At 45.0% G+C, this 19,025-nt stretch overlaps 1 protein-coding gene and 1 long non-coding RNA gene across 2 annotated transcripts in view; both read right to left on the bottom strand.

The window, feature by feature from the left end:
* Nucleotides 1–10,197: 10,197 nt before the first annotated feature.
* osbpl8 (oxysterol binding protein-like 8) overlaps nucleotides 10,198–19,025 on the bottom strand; it is a 70,967-nt gene continuing 62,139 nt past the window's right edge. Inside the window, exon 22 of the mRNA XM_052056106.1 lies at nucleotides 10,198–10,327. Within this exon, the coding sequence (XP_051912066.1) occupies nucleotides 10,213–10,327 (115 nt within the window). The 3' untranslated portion in view covers nucleotides 10,198–10,212. The remainder of the gene's footprint in view (nucleotides 10,328–19,025) is intronic.
* LOC127594251 (uncharacterized) lies at nucleotides 12,532–16,262 on the bottom strand. The gene is made up of 3 exons (XR_007960657.1): nucleotides 16,128–16,262; nucleotides 15,355–15,443; nucleotides 12,532–12,657 (listed from the first exon to the last, which is right to left on the bottom strand). It is a non-coding gene; the product is annotated as an uncharacterized LOC127594251 (long non-coding RNA).

The following is a 19,025-nucleotide window of genomic DNA, read 5'->3' as shown; positions in this document are numbered from 1 at the left end:
TACGTCACCAGACAACGCTGGTTCATTTGCCAATGCATCAAATAGGCGACATAAAAATAGCTTGTTACGTCGCCTGACAGTCTGTTAACTGCCCGCTAGTTTAGGTTCGAATTATCGCAGTGCATGTTAACATCCGGGGTGTTTCCATTACCTTGTCAGAATGTTTTGACGGGCGCTCGGCTCACGCTGGCGGTGCTGACAAATGAAGGGATGTAGTTAAATTTGCTAAGCACGTCTAATAAATAGAACTCGAAAGAAGTCTCAAGTACCAGAGACAAAACAGTCTGCCATTTTGCTGGATTGCAGCAGCCATTTTGGAGTCATTTCGAACGGTCTGATGACGATCCAATTTGAAACATAAACCAGACGCTGATATGTGTGGATTTGAGTTTTCGGCGTTGTGTGTGGTCAGAATATGGCAGCAAAGTTTACTGACTTGCCGTTAGGAATGATTGTTTTTTTTTTTACCGATAATCAGTGTTTACGTTTCGGACCATTAATATTTAGTCAAGGCAAGTTCATTTTGAATGGTGCCGATTGGCAATACAAGTTATTTAAAGGCACATATGAATAACATGAGCAACTCAAAGAAAATGAGTTAAAGTTCTCAAACGTAAGAGCAACACAGAAATAAAATAGAGGTGGGGGGAGGATGTCCGAGCTGTCCACGCAGATGGAAATAAAATTGAAAACCTCAAAAATGTCAAACCTCTCCATCATCGCAGAAAAAAAATAACCCCCCCACCCAAAAAAAAAACTAGAAAATGTCAAAACTCTCCATCATCTAAGAAATAAAATGAGAAAATGTGTCAAAGTAGCTGTGTTCTAATCAATAAATTAATTAATTTATATTTGTAATAAATTTAGTTAATTATTATTATTCATTATTTCTTAATTAATTAAAAAAACCTTTAGTTATTTTTTTTTTTGTTGCCGTTGCAGGTAAGAAGGTGCTCATCGTGTATGCCCACCAGAGCGCGGGCTCTTTCAATTGCTGTCGAGGTTCTGACAGCAAAATGGCTGCATGTATTAACGTGTCTGACCTCTACGCAATGAAGTTTCAAGCCCCCCCCAACAGTTGAAGACGTTCAGGATAATGCAGATTCGATGGAAGAGAAGTGCCCCGCACTGTTGAACGCTGGCAAAACATTTGACGTTTTCCCTTTCGTGCAAAGAGAATATTTGATTTGAGAACACTGGCAACTGCAAATGTGGGGAAATAGTCATGCTGCTGACAGCGTAGGACAGATTTAAAAAAAAAAAAAGTTTCGCCTTCTCATTAAAACTCTAGTCGCTCACAATATCACAGTTTTTTATTTTCAGCAGCGAGTTGCTGCACCGCTCTGGTGTATTAGCAGCGAGACGGAAATAGAACACGCTCAGCCGACAACAGAAAATGAATTTGATACAATCGGGCTGACAGATGGCTTCCTCAAAGTAGAGGGATGGAAAGCGAGCTAAGATCTCACCCGAGCCAAAGAGAGGGGACCAATACGTGAAGATTTAACCCTCTCACGCACCCCGTAACCCGATAACGCGATAAGATGTCCACTGTAGTAACCCCTTTGCCTGAAAGGGTTAAATTAAGTCCACTGTAGTCGGCGGTCAACTTGACAACAAGCTTGCGCCTCATTCGAACGGAAGTCAAATGTCGAGGTGGCGCATCGCACTATGCATTCACTTGAATGTGCGCGGAGAGAAATTAGACAAGATCTAAGTGCAATGCATTATTCATGATGTGTGCGAAAGACGTGGCAGGCAGGGAAGGAAGCGGCGATGTGTTTTTAGGTCAGCATGGCGGCAAATTTACCGGTGCGAAACACCAAAACTCCATTTGTCACGAGTGGTCGACTTGACTTGTACAGACTGCTAGTACTCCATGACTGGGCATTTTGCCAGTTGCGAGACAAGCGGCGGGCATCTTATTGGGATCATAAAACACCATCAGTGTTACATTGATCCACTTTTATCTGCAGCATCTATCAGTCGGGGGGATGAAAGACTCAGAGGAAGGCCTTTTTGGGCAACTATAAGCTTGATGTGTTGGCAATGAACCCTTTCATTTACGCATCCTGATATTGTGTAATGCAGGGGTACCCAAACATTCTGGACCGAAGATCGACTTTTTGATCGACCAACCTCCCGTAATCGACCCGTGCAGTGTACATTAACAAAAAACAATCTTACAACATGCACAAAGACACACAAATGGTTGTTTGTTTTCTCCTCTACACCCCTCGCGATCGACTTGGGACCAGTCCGCGATCTACCGGTCGATCGCGACGTAATGGGCACCCCTGGTGTAATGGTTTAATACAGCGGGTGTCAAACTCTTTTTTTTTTTTTTTTTGGAGGCCATTTTGGAGTTACGTCTTCCCTCGGATTGCCGTCACGAACGTGAAACCGAATGAATGTTTCTCAAAGTATTATCACTTGTACACAACAAACGGATGCATTACTCCTTTTGAAATCACTCAAGTCAACTATTTGTTTGTTGTTGCGACAAGTGGAACGAGGCAAACAACATTCCGACGTGATTCATTGCGCGTGACGATATAACATTTCGGTACAGGTTTTAGCAGTGATCATGATTTGCTTTCGCGGGCCGCATAAAGTGATGTGAGGGGCCAGATCTGGCCCCCGGGCCTTGACTTTGACACATTTGTTTTGATATCTATCCATCCATCCATTTTCTGATCTACCTATCCTCACAAGGGTCGCGGGGCGTGCTGGAGCCTATCCCAGCTGTCGTCGGGCACTAGGCGGGGGGGGGACACCCTGAACTGGTCGCCAGCCAATCGCAGGGCACACATAGATGAAAATTTCATACAAAGTATAACACCTTTGATTTATTGCATCTACTGTATTCTACTGTAGGTCCCTTCACAAACTCGGCGTCGCGTCTGTAAAAAGCACATTTTCACCACATGGTCGACGTCCGAGGCAGACACAGCACAGCGGGGACGTGTGTGAGTGTGTGTGTGTGAATGAATGAAGCCTGGAAAGATTTACGCCAGATGGTCCAAGTCTTTGTGCGCCGCCACTGGGTATCCTAATTATTATTTGTGTGAAGTGAGTTTCCCGCTTTGAAAGCGGGCCGCGCCGGATCACACGGCCCGAGGCGTGCCCGAGATTGACCCCCTCCGGAGCACAATGTCGCTATTCTCCACACTTGCATGCGTGCCCGAGGAATATGAGTAAAAAGTGCACGTGCGGACAATGTAATATACACAAACGAGAAATAAATGCTTGTGTGCGTGCCGACGGGGACACACGCCAAGGCCGTGTGTGAAATAGCGGCAGTTAATTATATTGCACTGAATGGAACCGTTATAGTCCGTCGGTATTTTTAGGCTGCTTTTTTGTTCTCTTTATTGCTTTTGTTCATGTACATGGTAAAAAATAAAATAAAAAGCAACACAATTAATGTTACTTTGACTCTTTCAGCGTAATATGACCGTCGGCCCGGCTTATACAATCTGGTTTCGTGGATCTTGAACCAATTTGATACCATGTGTTGCTCGTTGCAGAGGCTGCCCATATGTTTCTGAAGCCGATTGGCTCATTAATTGAATGCCAATAATCAGTGAGCAACAGAGGTTCCTTTTGTTGCCGCTGAAGCGACTGTCATCCCTTTGCCAACCAGATGGCAAGGCAAAACTGGGCTCCGAACAAAGAATGATGCTTGAAGGCCAGTTTTGTTTTAGGGGGTGGGTCTTCCCTAGGGATAAATGAGGTATCTTATCGGAAAAAAAAAGCTTATTATTATTATTTTGTATGAAATCCGCAGAGTGTCCAGGCTCTACTTTAGAGATAAGATCAGAAGCTCAGTCATCCGGGAGGGGCTCAGAGTCGAGCCGCTTCTCCTCCACATCGAGAGGAGCCAGATGAGGTGGCTCGGGTATCTGATTAGGATATATCCTGAACGCCTCCCTGGTGAGGTGTTCCGGGGACGTCCCACCGGGGGCGACCCAGAACACGCTGGAGAGACTAATTCTCCCAGCTGGCATGGGAATGCCTCGGGATTCTTCGGGAAGAGATGGATGAAGTGGCTGGGGAGAGGGAATTCTGGGCTTCCCTGCTCAAGCTGCTGCCCCCGCGACCCGACCCCAGATAAGCGTTAGAAAATGGATGGATGGATGCATTCAATACACTATGTTATCATTTTTATGGGTTTATTAATTATTTATTTATGATGCTTGAACGAATTAAAGACAGATGAAAAGATAAGAGCGCACACCTGTCTCACACTAAAGAGGTTCTGGGTTTCAAATCTCGACTCAGGTGGGGAGTTTGCACGTTCTCCTGACACTCGAAATCGTCCCAAAGTGGGAACCGTTGTTTGTCTGAATTTCCATGACTCGAGACCAGTCCAGGATCTACCCGCGCCTCTTGCCGAGAGTCAGCTGGGATAGCCCCCCTCCCCCCTCGCTTTTCCGAGACCCTAAACTGCCGTTGAAAAGAGATGAATGTATGTCTTTTTTTTGGGGGGGTGATAAAAGAAGCACGAAGGAAAGGCATGACAGAGAGGTAAGCGCAGATAGCGAAGTGGGGGGGGGGGGTGTCAAGGACGCGTCGTGAAAGGCGACGTTAAAAACGAGACACGGTTATCCATCCAATCAAATTTATCACCTGCACTAAGTACATTTGGCAGTTTGGCTCTCAGAAATTGAAAAATGGTGGAAGCGTGTCCTCTGGCGTGCTGTACTACCGCCCCCCCCCCCCCCCCACCACCACCACCACCACCACCATCCCCCAACCACACACACATGTGATACGCTCCTCAATCAAAGCACAGCCAGGTTTAAGTACCATTTCTGGGGACGCCATTATGCAGGGGAAATGTCATTAACGATTTGACAATTTCATGCATCGGCGGATGCTTCCACATCTCCGGGAAAAAAAAAACTGGCAGAGCACAGACGGGGAAAAAAAGGGAAGATCGAAAAGACGACGCGTGCACGGAGCAAAAGCTAATCCTAAACAGAGCATGGGTGAGCTGGACCGAGAGCGTGCTTCCGTTTTCATTCCCTTGAAGTGGAAAATTCAAGCAATAAAGACGTAACGGCGTGAAATAAAATAATGACGGTGAAAGCCTTCAAATTCTCTTTCGCCATCTATCCATCAATCGACCTACCGGAGGAATAATCCACACCGCTCAGTCCTGAATCACCAAGCTAACGAGCGCCGCAAGACTTCTCAAGTCACTACCTGACTGATGAGTGGATCGCTTTAATTACATCAAATTTATTCCCCACTTTGTTTGAACGGGCATCTCACAGCGGTGGCGCGAACCGCTCTATAAAATCAAATTTAGACTCGATGGCAGGCAATAGTGTTCATGGTGTTAGTGAGGAGGGGGCTGGGGGTAGGGTTAATAATAAAGCTAATGTATCATAACAATCTTCAGGCTAGTTTGCAATGAGAGCACACTGAGTGCGAGCGTTCCCATAAGCCGTCTCTCTCTCTCTCTCTCCCAAAGGGGGCGGCGACGTCACGGCCAAGGCGCATTGGATCGGCGCAACTCTCTCGTGGCTCGAAATGCATCAACAAATGGACTGCGTAGAGACCAACGGGGCCCAAGGGTGGCAATGTGACCTCAGTTGCCACTGAAGGGTCGGAGCTATTAGCGAGCTTCATGCGCCGATGAATGGTTCACCCGGCGGCTTTTATTCGGGCTTTATTAAACACGTTACTGACGATATACTAGTACGACGGATCACGATATACCTGTGACATGACTAATATTGCGCAGTACCATTTATATTGAAAGATATTCCATACTGTACGTAAAAAATAAAATAAAATAAATCAGGGGTGTTGGCGTATCAAACTCAAGGCCCGGGGGCCAGATCCGGCCCGACAGGTCATTTTATGCGGCCCGCGAAAGCAAATCATGTGTGTCAACTTGCTAGAATCTGTCCCGAAATGTCAAATTGTCATGAGTATTAAATAACGTTGAGATTTTGCAATCCTTTTGTTTACCCTCCCTTGAACAATAATGGAACAAACCATTTTGATTGACTGATTTCAAAACTAGCCATCTATGAATATGTTGTGTAAAAGTCATAATTTTTGTGGTTTCACTGTCATGACGGCCCTCTGAGGGAACTCCAAAAGTGCGGTAGCAGCTATGGAAATACTTTAAATTAGTCATTCTCAACTCATTGACTCCGCCTGGGTGGGCAAATATTACCCCACAGATGTTTTTTTTTTCTTTTTAACACTACAAAAGCACATACACACAATTAACTGTCATATAATGAACTTAACAATGTCAAAGCTTGCCTTCGGCCTATGATGGATTTAGAAATTTTGCTCACCCGCACATTTTCAAAGACACCGCAGAATGAACCATTATTAAATCACCTGCCAAAGCCTTCCGTGCTGGGCTGTTTTTAAATGAAAAAAAAGAATAGTCACAAGCAAATATCGCATTCATTTCCATTCGCTCCATCCCTAATTAGTCGGCACTGAAAATAATTAAAGTCCTGCTTCTGAGTCGCCAAATGAGCCAGTCAGAGGAATTAAATAGGGACCTGAAGCCCACCCGCGTATATTCCAACATCAATCCAATTATCTTGGCGGCCTTGTCATTTTTGTCCCCACGGAGCACAAACCAAAAAGAATTGCAAACACAACCCTTGAATGACATGGAAAAAAAAAAATTAATACACGGCCGCTCTTGGCCGCTAGCGTGAGGAAAAAACGGGGAGATTTCCGGCGAGCACAGACAGAAGCGGAATTTAAAAGGCTTGGATGACAACCCGCATTGAAATCACGTTGCGGCTCTCCTGTCAGTCCTCTGAGACTCCCACTCAGACATACCGCTTGCAGCTAATGTATCGAACCGGATGTTTATTTTGATGTCGAGCCTCGCTGCTGTGCATACAAATTCACGATTTGGAAATGTAGCGTGCCCTTACAAATCAAACGCACTTGCCAGTAAAAAATTGACGATAGGTCACGATACATTGGCCAGGTCAGGATGTATGGCGGGTTTGAATAAATGCTCAAAAATTGACCAAAAAACCTGATCCCATCCAACATCTTTCTGACACTATTTAATTCATTCCGAGACGAATGGTTGCATCGCGACGGGCGCCGTAGAGGAGATTGATCTGACAGTCGGGACGCAAAGCTAAAACGTTGAGGCGAGGTCACCTTCTAAATCATTCATCACAGAAGATGATCGATCGGGTGAGGGAGGCCGACAGGATCGGGAGGGCAAAAAAAAAGGGATCCGTTGTGATGTGGCTCGAAATCAAAAATAGTGATAGGGGCCTGCAAATGTGTGCATCCATCCTGACAATGTGAATTAGTTTCGTCATTACAGCGCCGGTGGTCCCGGCGGATCGTTTTCGCCGCGAGCGTTCTCGCCCGCTGATGGCGGGCGAAATGTTAATTACCTCGTTCAGCACGCGCGCCCACGAGTCCCCTGTGTACGCGAGCGTTCCCCCTTCCAAAGATAGACCGCGGACGCGTTCTTTAAGTAGGCCGACGATGGCGCGCTGAACGTTCATTTTGAAAGCGTTTCAAATGTCGCGTGGCGGGATCAGGCGCACAGGAACTGTCACGATCCAGGCCACACGTGTCAAAGCGCATTCGATCAACCGTGCGCTGGCGCCGTGGCGATGACCGAGCCGCATTGAGAATTCCGACGGGTTGTCGGAAATGCAACGTGAAATCGCTGCGGGTGAACAGCGGCGATATTGAGTTTATTTACTGAGGTCTGAAGCGCCGACTGTAAGATGGAAACGGAGGGCCCGTCTCATTCTCTGCCTTTTCATTGCCTCGCGATGATGGCTCCTGAATGCGAATCCGTTCGGTCGTTCATAACCCCGATGACCCGCTGGTTATTCAAGACGCGAGCGTGGAAAGAAAAAAAATATATATATATATATTGAAAAGAGAGAGCAGGCAGCAAGCAGCTGTTGCGCCAAGGATAAATGCTGCATCAACGTTGTGCTGCACGCACAATGAGGTCTCTTGTTTCCTGCTGTCTTGCGGAGTAAATGAATGCGTCTCTTTCCTAACCCCTCCCCAACCACCCCCCGACCCCCACCCGCCCTCCCATCGGTTCAAACGCAATTGGCTGAGTTTTAAAATTCATTCCGACAATCCGAAATCCCCAAAATACATCCAAGAATCAGCAAAACAACTCGATCACAATTACTGCCAAAAGTGCGGACAAATGTCCCTTTCTTCGTGGATGTCGACACGCAATTCACAGCTCGTTTGGCTAAGGGGCGAATGTCCACTCGACAACGTTGACCCAGTTTGCCGTGCCGCCAGTACACACAAAGCCGCGTTTGAGGAGAATGGCGTTGACAGTATGTCGACTTTGACTTTGAGCCGTTTCTCCTCCATGTTGAGAGGAGCCAGATGAAGTGGCTCGGGCATCTGATCGGGATGTCAGAAAATGGGAGGGCGGGGGGAACGCCGGCCTACTGTACATCGCAGCACAACAGGACTAAAAATATACAACCACCGGAGAAATATCCACAAATATGCGTACGCGTAACGCTAGCTTTTGAGCTTGTAAGCTGTCCACTGTTGTAACCGCTGTGCCTCAAAAGGTTAAACTTGCGAGGCTCGCTGCTGTTCTCATCCACCACTGGTACTGTACTGTGCTTTGAACCACACGGATGTTTGTCGGTTGGACATTTTGTAGTCTGGCGACGGCAGCAGATGGTGGACGAGGCGCCGCGCAGTTGGACAATCAATTACTAAACAAGTCAACTAATCAGGCAGGAAGTGAATCATCAATCATTACCAAACTTGGCGATCCAAGTCCAAAATCGATTTCGACCCTATTTTCATGTTTTTGGATTGGCTTTACACCATGCGCCACATGTGTCAAACTCGAGGGCGGGGGGCCCAGATCTGTTCCGCCACATCGTTTTATGTGGCCCGCGAAATCAAGCACGTGAACTTCCACGACGCTTGCTAAAGTCTGAACCCAAATTTCAAATGGTCATATAAGATAAGAAAACAAAAAATTCATACGCCCTCCGAGGGAAACCGTAACGACATTGAGGCCCGCGCCAAAAATCAATTTGACACCCATGCCCTACACCCGAAAGTCATTTAATGTTGCTAACCAGGTAACGTACATCATAGAGTGCTACAGTACATAACACATCACAGCAGACCTTCCACTTCGGACACCTCTGACCCCCGCCCTGTGGTCCCTGCCCAGACCCTCGTTCTTGACCGACTCCTACTAGACAGCCAGACAAATGACTTTCGGCTGCATTCAATCAGAAACGGTTACGCGTTGGCAACATAAAGAATTTGCCACACTAGTAAAGCTGAAACCACATCCTGCTAAGTTATTGCCTTCCCTGTAATTCAGCTGCGGGGCGGAGAGGAGTAGGGGGCAGGCTTTGGTGGGGTGTGGGGAGGGGGCAAGGGGGCAAGTAGGGGATTTATTGCAGCCGTGTGTCTGATAAGAAATTAATGAGGGCGATAAAGCAACTGTGGGCCGTCACGCTTCCTCTGCGATCAAACGGCGAGCAGGATGACGCCGCTGAGTCATCCCGTTGGAGGGCTTTTTTGGAGGGCTAACACCTCCAAAAAAAGGAATTTGAAAAGAGTTTCCAGAGCGACAAAAGGGAACCAAATTACTGTCGTCAAAAAGCGGACATCCCTTTAACTCGTTAAGTGCCAGCCAATTCTGAACAAAGTCCGAAAAGACGTTTAAAAACGTCATTGGGAGTGAATGAGTTAATCAATGCCGACGAGATTGTGATTGCCATGCCGTTGGGGCAAAAAGCCCCTCTATCGGTGCCGCGCAGTCACGTTCGCTTCGGTACAGTCAGCGGTGAAATATTGATCGGAGCGAGACCTCGGCTGAACGCTGAGCGGAGAACGCTAACTCATTGATGGATCGCTCAATAGACTCCTCGAGGAGGCGGTTTAAAACAGATCTCCGCTGTCTGGTGCCCGCGATAGCCTCGGGGATGTTAACTCTTATCTATGTGGTATCAAAACTGCATCGGTGAAAAAAAATAAAAAGTGCTTTGATGCCTTGGGGCTATTTCCTCAACCACATACGCCTTCTTGGACCCCCTCAATCCTCACCCTCCTCTGCGCCTGTCAAACACTTCAGGCTCACTCAGCCAATGCAAATGGCTGCTGGGTGTTGATTGATTGAGGCAGCTGCTGTCGAAATACAAAACGTTTGGGTCCACACACACACACAAACACTCACTCACGTGGACTGTTTATAGAGGGTGCAACCAGAGCCTGGTGGCAGATTAACGACTTTACTTTCCAATTAGCCCACTCAGCAGGAGAGGAAATGGCTCTTAGTGGCCTTGTGCTTCCTTTGCTCGTTATTTCTGTGCGTATTCCTATACCGGGGCGTGCACGTGTCGGCTTTCTCTGATCTAATTCGAACCCCTACAGCACTGCCCACAAGCCAATTTCCGCCACTTCCTGTTGGCGTAACGAGTCTTCTTGCAGGCGTCTGCCCCGTGACTTCCGGATGATTTGAGATGGCCTAAAATGACTGATGTATACAAAACATTAGCAAAAATGCTGCTTGAATTTATTTCTTTTTTCATTCAGGAGGGATTTTTTTTTTTAGCCTTGCTATCAAATATGGGTATTTATCACGCAATCGAAGTTCATGGTGTTCCACAGAGATCCTTCCTTGGACCTGAGCATATTAATTTTGAAAATAAAAGGTGGATGTTCGGTTGATGCCGCACATTGTATATAACGCAGTCACGTTTTCCATTTAATTAATGGAGTTCCCCAGGCATCACTCCCGAGGCCCTATTAATTTTTATTTCGATGCTTTGTTTGCAGCAGATTTTGAAAATAGGATTCCAATGTCGGGCTGATGGCATTAACCTGTAGATTATCTCACATCTCACTCATCATATCATTATAGCATAGCATAATTATGAAAGATATCACAAATGTTATTTATCCAAAGTTAGAGTCACGTAATTCTTGAGAAGTTTTGATGACAAAATGATGAAATTAGATTCTTTGCTTTTTCACGCCCGCCGTTTCCTGTACTTGCACATTACTCACTCCACTGCCTTCCACTGGCTCATAATATTGCCGCCGATTCATGGAAACGACGACCGCGTCATTTCAATTCCAGATTCAGTCCGCTGGCTTCAATACAGCTGTTCTCAGAATGCCCCATCTGCATGTTTCAAAGATTCACCATGTTAAGGTCGACAGCTGTTCGTTCATGCGTACAAAGCATTCTTCTCTTGCCTGACGGTATAGTACATGTTTTGAAAAAAAACCTCATCAAAACACGCTCTAGCTTCATGAAAATGCTCGACCGATTCAATTAAGAGTTCTTTAATTAACCCATTCCTGCGCCCTGTAACCCGATAAGCTGTCCACTGTGGTAACCGCTGTCCCTCATAGGGTGAAATCCATAATGAGCTACAGGGACCAACGGTAGCTATTTATAAATGTCCTTCCTAAAATAAGAAGGAAACTTACGACGCGGAAAAGGGACCCTGGGTTAAAACTGGCAGACTGTGTCCTTCGGCGCAATCCGGACCACCTGATCGACGTTTTCGTCTGGCGGCCTGCAATATGGACGCGTGACGACCAGGATCTCCTGCTGAAAAGGGGCGCGGCCCATTACCTCACTCGGTCATATTTATGGCTGCATGAGTGATGCGAAAGGCCCCTTGAGGATCAACACGCCGCTGATGTCATTCTGTTTCATATGTTAATACTAGAAACCTGTGCCCTATTTTGTTTGCCAGCAGAAAATTATATAAATAGTCCTCGGCAGAGGTTTCTTTCACCCGCATTCCACTTTACGCCCAATGAGACGACACGCAGGGTGTTAAATTTAATGGTGCGAGTCTCCCACAATCATCTCATCCAAATTCTCCGTCTTCTTGGACACGCAGACCCGCCCGACGATATTCACTCAAACCCCAGACTCATTACTGACCCAACGGTTGCCATAGCAACCGTCGGTTAGGGGAAAAAATCCTAATGAACCACGCGGGGCCGTTATCATGTCCACACTCCGAGGCGGCCAAAAAACTCAAATTGAAGAAAACAATTTGCCGACGTGATGTTTGCTTGTTATTGAAAAATAAGGGGGAAGGTTGCTTCTCTTCTGCCTCCCTCCGGATTTACGCTGCTGTTTGATGCTCATCGTCCCCGCAAAGGGGCCAAGAAAGGACCATCCTGTGAAAGCGTTGAGCCAAATTACATCAGAACGTCCGCCGACGTTGAATCTACCCCACCCCACATCCGTCAGCAAGGCTGGGCGAAGATCCAAAGCCGCGTTCAGGTGACGCGAACAGATCGGGAGTCGACTGAACTCGCTGTTTGACGACGCACTGCTTGCGAATGCTTCTCATTTTCTTTGGTTGCGTCATAACATCTCTATGAATCTCATGATACTGGAGTGGACAGCTTACCGTGTTATCAGGTAACAGGGTGCATGAAAAGATTAAAACTCATTCAGTACCAGCCAATTCTGGAGCAAGTCTGAAAAGACGTTTAAAAACGTCTTTGGGAGTGAATGAGTTTTTAAATTTTTTTTTTTTTTTTTTTTTTTTTGCTTTGCTTTCCCCTTACCTTTTCTCCAGTCCAACGGGACAACTCAACTTCATTTTCCTCACAACACACCTGCGCTCTCTTCTTCTCTCAAGTCTGCACATGCACGGTAAAAAAAGACGGAATGGTCATTGAGTTCAGAAGTAAGAATCATGACAACAGGTTCAGCATTTGGATGTATTTTTAATCACGTGAACGAAAACATTTTGAATTGCTTCAATTTTTTTTTGAGAAGCGGCCAAGCTCGAGCTTGCGCAAGTCCTCAAAATAACCGGAGGGGAACGCAGAGAGCCGCCATTGATATTGTGTTCCTCTCTACGACCCTGTGCCAAATTAAAATGAAGAGGTTCGTGACAATCTCCCGCCGCCAAAAAAAAAAAAATTATGCCTCCGCCCTACTTGCGCTGCTTGCAGAGGCATGGAAATGTCTGCATGAGGCCGGAGTTAATGATTTATTCAGTGGGTTGAATTGCGAGACGGTGCTCTGTGTTTTGCCGAGAAGATGAATTCAATTGCTTTTTTTTTTTAAATATTCAGAAGGATTTTTCATGATATGAGGGGAGAACATGCTTTTTTTTTTTTTTAACTGCAGCCCTCGCTTCACAAATTGATCCTCTTCCTTTTAAATCTTGGCATTTGTCAATGTTTTTTTTTTTCTTTATCTGGAGTTTTAGCAAAGAACAAATTCCACTCATGTCAAGAAGAAAGCATCAAACTTTTGATCGGAATGTCACGCACAACTGATCAGGTTCACGTCCATTCAACTTTTTAGATTTAAAAAAAAAAACACAAGAGCAGACATAACAAGAAAAAGCATAGTCGAACCATGAAGGTCACCCCCCCCTCCGCGGGTAATCAGTTGACACCCGCCTTGTAACGAGGCTGTTTGACTTTGCTGATTGATCTCCAAAAATAACACAATTTGGTATTTTGACGAGCAAAAGAGGGTTTCGACGCCCATTGAAAAAAAATTGGGGTCAAAGTGGGGGTGGGATGTGGGAGGGAGGCGTTCCAAGACCAGAATAGGCAGAACCAGATTTTGGCAAGCGTAGATTACTTGCGAATAAATAAATAAATAAATAAAACACGACTTGCAGATTTTCTTTGGTTTTTTTTTTTTTTCGCTGCAGGGCTCGGACCCGAACGCTGTACATTGAGTATGCTCCATTTGTCGCCGTCAGCAGTTTCTTCACGTTTCTGCTAGTCTTTTTTTCGGGGGGGGGGGGGGGGTACTGCACACTGTGTCATTGTTGAGCAAAACCGAACTGAGGATCTGACCTTCTCAGCCATTGTTTCCTATGTTCCACTCACCTATGAATAATTCTCTTTCCTTTGGTTTCGGAGGCAAACCTCAATCGCAACGAATTTCCCCACGTACGCATTTCAATGAACTTTACATAGCCGCTTTGGATTCCGGATGAGTCGCTGTGCAAGGCTGCGGAACATCCATAAAGCTGACAGTATCGGCAGAGAAGGAGCGGGGGGGGGGGGGGGGGGGGGGGGTGGCGGCTCTATACCTGTCTGCGTGACGGGCGTTTGATTTTTACGAGGCGGTTATGAAATATAGGCTGGGTCAGAATTGCAGGGTGACAAGAGAAGAAAGTGATCAAGCGTGTTCAATTCCATGGTGACATTGAGCAATGCCTCGATATCCTTTTTTTTTTTTTTTGGTCCCCCCATTCCCCCACCTTCAACCCTCCACTCATCACGTCGCACTCCATCCCATCTGCGAGGGTCTCGAACCCCTGGTGGGATCACACAAGTGCACACTCCCCCCTCGCAAGTGTCACAATTATTTTTCCTGCAAAACCAGAGCGTCGCTGTAGGATTTTCCGGGACGGGGGGGTGGGGGATTACAGGAAGACAAGAGACGAGGTGAGAGAATCAATGAGAGGATTCGCGTAAGAATGAAATCAGGGATAGAAGAACACAGGGTAGTAAAGGGAGGAAATAAGCAGACCAGACCTGTGTCAAAAGGATGAAACTGCCAATGGGTTGCCAGTTTTTCTATAAATGTGTCGACTGCGCGATATTACAATTCCAATAACTCAATGGGCTTGTTTTTCGTGTACTACGCCCACTGACATTTAGTTTACAGGGGGCAGTAACTTCTTTGCTTGTTCCCCCGATGAGACTTAACATCGCGCAGCATTTCCTCGGTCACACTTTTTCAACATTTACAGCTCAGAGACACTTGTAGTTGAACAAATAAAATATTTTAAAAAACCTTAGACAAAAGGGAAAACGGCAGACGAAAACGTCCGCAACTGATTAACACGGGCATTTTTCTCACTGGATAAAATATACGGCAATGCCTGGACCAAAAATCAGTGAAACCACAAATCAGCATTCCACATTGAAATGAATGGAAATGCCATTAATCCGTTTCAGTCCCCCCTAAACATCCTCTTTTCAGTTTGTGGGCCTCAGTGGAAAAAGGACAACACTTACATAATGTGGGGGCTGGGGTTGGGGAGCGTTGTTGTCATGTGCCAGATTTACACGGCTTCAGAGGGATAAGGTTTAAGGTCAAATGACGACACACACCTCTCAAGGACAAGATCTGCGATTAAAAAAAGGAGATACTTAAAACAGATATATTTGCTGTGGATATAAAAAGTCGACACACCCTTGTTCAAACACCATTTTTTTGTGATATAAAAAAAATTAGAAACCTAACAATTGAACGAGGTTGTGTAGGCTTTTATATCCACTGCACATTTACGTGTTTATGTATTGTTATGTGTGTGACATTTCACATTCATCTCGTACACAAAGTCATTATGAGCCTACCCACGCTGCAGCTCGAATGCCGACTCCGTGTTGGCCATACGTTCTTGGGAAGTGAAGTGGGCGTCCCAGGCAAATGCAAAACACCCCACCTGACGGTAAAAGGCAAGAAAGATCAGTTGTCATACGAGGAGACGGATCAGAAAAATGTCAAGTGTGTTGCCGATTACATGCAATAACAAAAAGGCTGCGATTCCCAACAAATGTCAGGTCAGTTATAAGTGTCAAAATGTACTCGACACGCATGTGAAAATCCCTGCAACTTGAGCACAGATGAGATTGTAATTAACGTTTTTTTAACCAATTATTTGACAAAAGGAATGCAAACATATTAAACATTTAAAAAACTTTATATTTGTTGTGTTCTGCATATTGACATAACCAAGCTAATGGAAGGGCAAATACTACAATAAAGAGGCAAATAAAATAAGCAATAAATAGTGAGTCATTGTTAAAAGCACCGATGGCATAATAACTTTGCAACCGGCATTGTCACACGATGCTAGCCAATAGGAGCTTATTTGTACATCGACCATCGTACAGTATTTTCTGGTGCGGTTTAATTTATTTGTATGGCAATAAAACACATACAGTAAGTTATACTGCAACTACCCGCCTCCTATTTCCCAAATAAATGTGTTGAAAATTGCACGTTAAACGCATACTTTATTCACTAGCAAGTGGCTAATGCTACTCGTTTTCGCTAGCTAATATGCTATTTTATCGGCGTATTTTACGTTGGAAGGCAAAACCACTATGACAAAGATAAAACTTACTATTTTCACAGTCCATGGGGAGTCAATTTTTTATTTGAGTATTTTTTTTTCCTGGAACGGGGTATGTTATTGTTCTGACGGACTTTTTTTCTGATGTTTAAAAAAAATTCTCGTGTGGGTTTGCAGTGTGGAATTCCACTCATTCATGAAACCTACGCGGCCCCGCCTACTTTAAGGTGTTAGCCAATCATTTGCGCCCCTTAGCTCCCTCCCACTTGGGTTTCAGCGAATCGGTTTCAACAAAACTTTTTCAGTGTCATTAATCATTCTATTTATTTTACTTTTTTAAATTAATTTATATGTGTTGTCCGTGACTTTAACGCGGGAAAGCCAAAAGTAGACACAGCACATACTTTTTAAATGTACTTACGTAAGAAGGCGCACTCACCAGCACCTCGGGGGTTTCTTCACTAGGTTAACAAACTCACACCTGGACTTCAAACCTGAACACCGGCATTTAAATCCTAATTTGAAACCTTAAAGGTTTTTATAACCCAAACCGTGGCCAGAACCCTTAAAGAATGTAAATATTTGGACACATGGGTTAAGCTTGCAGAAACAACCAAGAAGTAACTGAGCTGCAAATGTGAGTCATGATCCCATTTAATATGTGATCTTAAAAGGACAACAAGTCAGGGAAAAACACAAACAATGTGGAGCGAGGGTTATATTTGAATTCATTTATTTCCAGGTTGGACGGTGAAACGGAGAAAAAAAAAACATTCACGTAAAAGTCCATCTCTTCTACACACAAACCAGCCATCCAGCCATATTTACATCAACTGTTGTTTTGTTCCTGAGAGAAGATAATGCCGCCCTTACAACGGCGTTATCGCGCATAAAAAGAGGAAGTGAATAGTTCACACAAAGAAATGGAAGGCCGCCAACTGGCGAGGAGACAGCTATGACCTTGAGGGAAGGGAAGGCAGGTGGGTTGGGGACGTTTTGGCTATGCCAGACTGTCGTTATCATGGGCAGACATTGTGTCACCTGTGGGCGTGCGAGAAAGAGGGCGCAGGTGCGAGTATGTTTGTGAGTTTCCTTGTTTGCAGTTGAAACCACCTGCACGTCTACCATGTGTGTCTATGCACAACAAAAACACCACTAAAAGTGTCTACTGCGAGAGGGCTGGGCAAATATCCACATCCTGTCTACAACATTTTAAATGTCTGCAGTTAACTGGTTTTGGTAGCAAACTAAATATCGCTTAATTTTTGACCACTAGAGGGAGCTCTCGTAGTATCGTCACTGATATCCAAAAAGCGACGTTTACACTATATGTATAAACTTTTGTTAAATTGTTATTATAATTTTATGTTTGAACATTACAGTACTGTCTTTGATGTTAAAATTACATTCTCTTTGATAATTTATTAAACATGTTGATGTTGGGAGCGTCTGATTGGCTGAAGGAAACAGGAAGTGTTTTACCCCGGAAAAGGGAGTTGTGCTCGCTTACGTGCTGCGGTGCAGATGTCGTTTTGTTCGTCTCAATAAAACTGATTTCAAAGGATTCCATCTTTCCTTTTGCCGTTCGTAAAGTAGAACTAACCACTAAAAACAACGAACCTCTCAACTTACATATGCATCCAAGCAGATGGCAAGGAAGCACTTTTGCCATATTCCGCCCTCCAGCCAGCTTGCTAATGGCTAATAACCTCCAGTATAAGTGTTGACTCGGCGTTGCGAAAGGCAGTGTAATATACGATATTATCCACTCCAGTGTCATCGTCACTTGTCCCCGATTATAATGCTCGATAGCTGCAAGAAATAACACCATGAAGAAAATATAATATAATGCGCCTGTGTGGTTGTCACGCGTGAGCAATCTGTTGCGCCAGATGTCCTTCAATAATAGTCTCTTGACTTATTTACATCATGTGAGAAACAAAAGCCACCCCACCCCCCATAGTACCGTGTGATGTGCCATTACCGCGATTAAAGCGGCGGTGGCAATTTGGCTTTGTTATAATAACGAATTCTATTCAGGAAGCGCTGCCTAATTTAGAATACCGAGTCGCGCATCGGCAGGCTTTACGAGTATTTCCTGACAGTTTCAAGTAGCAGGTGGCGGCGCATTATGAACAAATTTGATCAAGGGTTTTCCCTTGGCCAAAAAAAATAAATCAAACATTTAAAGCTGGATGAAATGTCATTCAAGTTTCTCATTTCTTTTTGAGATTGCATACACATACATACATACACACATTTTACATAATTCCCCATGTGCTGCCATCTCCACAGTAAGGAATCAGATTACAATGGATCCTTGGTCCGATATTGATCGAAAAGTGCTCTATAAGATATGTGGCAAAAAAAAATCAATGACCATGTGACCATGTCAGGGGATTTATCCGGTTAGTATGAGGGGTCATGAGGGACATAATTTAGGATTACTTCACATACACAACTAAACCCTCCATACACAACCTAAAAAAATTGAATGTTCCCAGTACTGTTTTTTATCCTCAATCACACAACAGTACTGAAATTTCTTTGTCCATATATATCGTAATGCTTTTGTATGACTTGTGAAAGCATTCAAGTTTTGCACATGAAAGGATTTAAATTGTGTGTGTGTGTGTGCGTGTGTGTGTGTGTATAGTGTGGCTGAGTCGTGTTTCGGAAGAGTCTTTGAGAGGTAATCCTAAATTACATCCATGACGGCTCCTCTTACCCCGCTGGCTCAAATCACAAAGAGTTGGCCACGGTAAGGAATACGTCGGCGGTCGCTCAGCGTCTACGCCAAGATGCGCAAACCTGTCAACAACAGCTGACGCTTGAAAGTCTCCATCAAAGGCGAGGTTCCGCCCCAACTCGTTTTTGAAATGGGACGTTAACAGCAGCGCAAGTGTAACTGAATCATGTCCTCCACTCATCTTGTTTTGCCTCCTCCAA

Source organism: Hippocampus zosterae, chromosome 21, assembly GCF_025434085.1.
Source record: "Hippocampus zosterae strain Florida chromosome 21, ASM2543408v3, whole genome shotgun sequence".
NCBI classification, from domain to species: Eukaryota; Metazoa; Chordata; class Actinopteri; order Syngnathiformes; family Syngnathidae; genus Hippocampus; species Hippocampus zosterae.
The sequence above is the reverse complement of the archived record's forward strand: the minus strand, read 5'-3'. Positions and strand labels throughout refer to the sequence as shown.